This window comes from Brachypodium distachyon, chromosome 5, assembly GCF_000005505.3.
Source record: "Brachypodium distachyon strain Bd21 chromosome 5, Brachypodium_distachyon_v3.0, whole genome shotgun sequence".
Lineage (NCBI taxonomy): Eukaryota > Viridiplantae > Streptophyta > Magnoliopsida > Poales > Poaceae > Brachypodium > Brachypodium distachyon.
The window spans coordinates 10,333,182-10,338,207 of NC_016135.3; the positions used below are offsets into that span (position 1 = coordinate 10,333,182).

General features: G+C 51.5%; 1 protein-coding gene across 1 annotated transcript; it reads right to left on the reverse strand.

The window, feature by feature from the left end:
• Positions 1-1,406: 1,406 nt before the first annotated feature.
• Positions 1,407-2,794, reverse strand: LOC100834866 (1-aminocyclopropane-1-carboxylate oxidase homolog 1). The gene has a single exon (XM_024456391.1). The coding sequence runs from the start codon at positions 2,655-2,657 to the stop codon at positions 1,611-1,613; it is 1,047 nt and encodes a 348-aa protein (XP_024312159.1). The 5' UTR covers positions 2,658-2,794; the 3' UTR covers positions 1,407-1,610.
• Positions 2,795-5,026: the final 2,232 nt, after the last annotated feature.

Sequence of the window (5,026 nt, forward strand, 5' to 3'; positions counted from 1 at the left end):
GGCGATAACAAGGTTTGCAAGCAGAGAGCACTATAGGAGTTCCTCAGGAGAAATGTGCCGGGCCATCTGAAGACATGGCCGAAGCTCTTGCACTTATTTAGCCACGTCTTTAAGCTTGTCGCACCGTCGCCCGAAGAAGATTTACGATGCCATGTCGCCTGCTTGAGCAACTCCAGCCGCCCCCCTAAAGGCCCCCTAAAAAGGCTTGGGAGACGCTAGCGCGAAAATTTCGACCCAGGCGGCCTCCCCAATTTGTTTTTTAGCCGGCGTGGCCCAAAAAGTTAGCCGGCGTCCCCAAACCGAACCTAGCCCACGGGGGGCGGGCAGGGGCGCCGGCGCAACGCGTTATTGCGACGGGCCTGCGATTTCAGCGACCAATTAATCGCCTCACCAGTTTCTCACCAGCCCCTCCTCGGCTCTCGAGTGGATTTTAATGGTGGTAGCCCGCCTGTTGCCATGCGGCCGCGCCCTGCCCATTATCGCCGCGTTCACACGCCCACCGGTTCGCATTCCGGCACTATAAAAAGGGGTTGACCACCGGTGGTACTCGGCATTGCTCTCGCCGCCTCCTCCCTCTCGCCCTCTCCTCTATCACCTAAACCCTAAAACCTCCGACGCCATGGCTTCCAGCGACGAGACATGGCGCTGCGCGACACTTACGCTCGAGGAGGCCGAGGCCCTCCATGAGCACGAGTACCCGGAGCCGCCCGGCTGCCGGCGCCCTGGACCTTGAGCATCGGCGGCATCGCCGAGGCCATCTCCGCTTTGTCCGACTAAAGCTGGAGCCGGAGGGGGTGCCGGAGCCGGCTTACGAGCGCTTGGCGCTTGGACGGCGTCCCCGAGGAGTTTCTGGGGCTGCTGGCGGCGGAGCGCGCCAGCCAGAGCGATGGAGCGCCGAAGAGGCGGCGAGGGAGGCGGTCGAGAAGAAGGCGGGAAGAGGCCGAAGTTGGAGGTGAAGGTGGAGCCGATCACCCTCGACTTCGACAATGCCTACCTTGCCGACTTCAACGACTAGCGCGGCCGTTTTTTTATTTTAGAATTATGTCATAAAAACTTTATGTTTAATTAAATTTCGTCGAGTTTAGTTAAATTTCACCTACTTTATTTAAATTTCGTCGAATTTAGTTACATTTTGGCCTATTTTCAATTTTTGGGGGAGTTGGTATTGGGTCGCGGCTGGATCACGGCGGAACCCTAATTTTTTTTTCCGCCGACATCCCCCAAGACGGTCTAAAAAACGGCTGCGCCGGAAGACAAATGAGGGGCGTGGCTGGAGATGCCCTTGTCGGGAAGGGTGTGCCGCCGCTCGATGAAATCTTCGGTTGCGGTCAATTTAGGAAAACACTAGAATTTGATGGGTTGCCCTGGTTACGGGCTGCAGTCGACCGCCGAAGCCCGGCCCGAAATGCGCATAAAAGCCTCGAATGGGCCTTGGATTTCCTCCTGTGCAAGCGACTTTCTGAGAAGATTGTACTGTGGCTCTGCTTCAATCTCTTACATTTGAAAATCAATAGCTTATGGTGCCGCGATCATCATAGGCTGCAGGTTGTGGATGAGATCTGGAATCTCAGCTTCACTTCCGATCTGGAACTGTGCGTTGAATTCAGATTTCAGAGCCTGAAGTGTCGGAGCGCAGAGGTGCCGTCGAGGCCCTTGAGCCGGTAGTGCGTGGTCAGCTCCTCCACCGTCGCGCTCCTGTACCTCGCCTCCTCGCCATCGTCAGAGACGATCGGCCGGAGCACCGTCGTGTCCGCCGGGCGGAAGAAGCACGCCACGGAGATGCGTGGCCCCACGCTGCTGGCCACCACCCGGTGCTCCACGCTCCTGAACATGTCGTTGGACACCAGCTGCAGGTAGTCGCCGATGTTGACCACCAGCGCGCCGGCCACCGCGGGAACCTCCACCCAAGCCTTCTCCTTGCCGAGGCCGTCGAGGAGCACCTGGAGGCCCCCGACGGCGTCCTGGAGCAGCACGGTGAGGTAGCCCGGGTCGGAGTGGCTGGTGGTGCCCAGCGTCAGGTGCGGCTCGGGGCACGCCGGGTAGTAGTGCCCCGCGAAATTCATGGTGTCCAGAGCGCAACCGCCGACGCCGCCAAGCGCCTCAGACAAAAGCTCGAACAGGTTGCGTGCAAGACTGTGCACCCGTCCGGTGTACTCAAACAAGACGGCTCTACAAGCCGGCGGGATCTCTTCGGGCGCCGGCGGCTCCGGCGCCATGTCGATTAGCAGCGTGTCGCGCCAGTTGGCCGCGGGGGACTGGAACAGGTCGAAGTTGCTCTGGAACCTCACCCGCCGCGCCGCGTCGCGCGTGTAGTAGGCCCGCTTCGCCTCGGCCGGCTCCTCGTTGAAGCGCTTCACGGCGGCCAGCATCGCCGACATGGCCGTCTCGGGGACGCCGTGGTTGACCACCTGGAAGAAGCCCGCCGTCTGCGCGGCCGCCTTCACCTGCGCGACCAGGTCGGCCCGCGCGGCGGCGGCGCCGGGCGCGAGGTCGATGACCGGGATGGTGACGCCCGTGGCGGCGGAGCAGGGGAGAAGGGATTCCGGTCGGTGGCGGAAGATGGAGGGGATGGCGGTGACGCCGGCGTCCACGAGGCCTTTCACGCCGGCTTGGGTGTCGTCGAAGGCCTTGAGAGCGTGGAGGCGGTGAGAATCCATTGATTACCGAGAGCTGAATTTTGTGGCGATGAGCTGAGCAGGAGAGTGGTTGCCTTCGGCTCCAGAGATGCCTTCTAATAACAATTCAGTTTGCGTGGATCAAAACGAAAGAGCAAGTGCAGTGATAGATACAGCATGGCATTCTAATAAGTCAACCCAAATCAGCTTGCAAACATAAAATTAGAGACACAAAACAAGAATATTTAACATCTTCCATCGACATGAGGTGCGTTTTCCCCCCAGTGTCCAATTGGTGATAGATACAGTACTATGAAATATTGGGGTTCGTTGTTCTTGTTCGGTTGTTCCAACCATTTGATCAGATCAGATCCCAATGAGATTCCAGTACAGTAATTTCACTGCCTTCAGTTCAATCTCTTCTCCCCGGCCAATGCGTCCTTCTTCTTCTTTGATAGAAAGGCAAATGAGTCATTTTTTAAATATAAACGCAAATGAGTCTGTGCAGCACAAGAAGGGACTTGCATTGTGTTTTTACTGTATCATCTGTTGATTGCCTGATCCTCATGGCCCCATCCACCGCAGAGGCAACCAAATCAGAAGAGGAAGTTTCAAGGTGAAATCTGTGGAAAAAAAACATCAAGAATTTATGTTAGAAAATCAAGAAACCCACCATTCCTTCTTGATGAAGCCTAAGTAAATGTAAATGGCAGAAAAAGAAGATTCAGCTCTGATAAGAAAGAAGATTCAGCTCTGATAAGTAACAATAATGCTGGCTCTTATCTGAATGATTCATTTCTGAACTGAAATTAAGACTATAAGATCAAACGCAAGGACACGGATGCTCCAGTTTGGAACTCATACAATGGAATTCAAGGCGCGGAGTGTGCTATGCATCAACATAATGAAGTCTTCATCAAAGAATACGGAATATTATTTAGATAAAAATGATCAAGAATACTTGAAAATATTTATAAATTTTATCTGTCCGAGCACGTGTGACTTTACTTCAGTTTTAGCTTCCACTTTTAATATTGTGGGTATCCCGTGTCATTCGAGGTATTTGCGCTGCAAAATACATTGAAAAATAATTATTTCCATGAAAAACTCCTTATAGAGACTGAAACGAAGATGGTAAAGGTTGAGTCTGAACATATAATTTCTCAGATCATGCAATCTTTTTTCTCTTTTTGTTTCTTTAGTTTCCTGGAGTGCTTTTTATTTAGTAGATGCGAAGAGCCGACCTGACATTGTGGCTGGTTTTTGTAACATGTCGTGGAACTTTTTTTTTGAGCGAATCATTTTGTGGAACTTGACCAGAAAATGAAACAACATGCTTGGCTTGGCCTGGGCCTGCACGCCTATTGCGCTTTTCCTAATTTAACATGATGCAGAACGTATAACATTTTTGGGCCCTGCCGCTGCGCACCAAAGAAGGCTAGGTCTTTTAGCGTCGGCCCGTCTGCGCGTGCTATTCCATGGTTTTAATTAGCGCGCTATAGAGTTTGGAGAGGGCTCCCGCTAAAGTTATGCAGTTTTAGCGCTAACCTAAGAAAAATGCTATTAGCTCCGCTAATCACGCTATAGCGCTATATTTTGGGATCGTTAGCACGCTAAGCTGCCCATGCGATAATTATTTTTGGAACTTTTGGCACAGGCGTGACCTAAAATTCCATCGCATCTCAAGCAATGCCTCAACTCATTGTAGTTTTCTAGATTTGAACAAAAACATCAGATTATTGATATTTTTGTATGATTTTCTAAAAATCCGCTAAATGTCTTAGCGCCGCTATAGCATCGCTATATCACGTATAGCTTTTGGAGCAGGCTACCGCTAAATAACTTAGCTCGCTATTTAAAACTACTAGCATAGTGCCCGTACGTTGCAACGGAACAAACTAATATATGACATAACCCGATCAAAAAAACTAATAAATGACATAAGAAATGGTCCTATTTCGTGAGAGCTACCAAACAGTTAACAATTGCAGGTTCAACGATCTAATGCATGGTTGGATTCAGAGAGGTACCATAGTACCATTTAATCAACAAGTACCTCGAAGAGGGTCTTTTTATTTTATTTTCATCCTGAAATAGAAGCTCACAACATTTGACAGTCTCTTTGCAACTGCACAGAAGAGCTGTCGTGGTGGTGGCACGGCAGATACCATAGGATGGCTTGAGTTGGGGCCGATGGACGATGGTGGATCCGGAGGAGGGAGGGCGTGAAGAAGAACACGCACAAAACATGCAAGAACGCACAGATCTACGCAGGTTTGGAGCCCTCTTGCAGAGTTAAGACTCCTACTCCTGCTTTGTTGTATTTGCCGGGATAGCCGAGATTACAAAGGTGCTCCTTGAGCCGTATTCTTGAGGAAGAAGAGGAAGAAGGAGAAGAAGAAGAAGGGAAA

Coding starts and splice junctions, on each gene's coding strand:
- LOC100834866 (XM_024456391.1), bottom strand. CDS start 2,657: ATGGATTCTCACCGCCTCCACGCTCTCAAGGCCTTCGACGACACCCAA.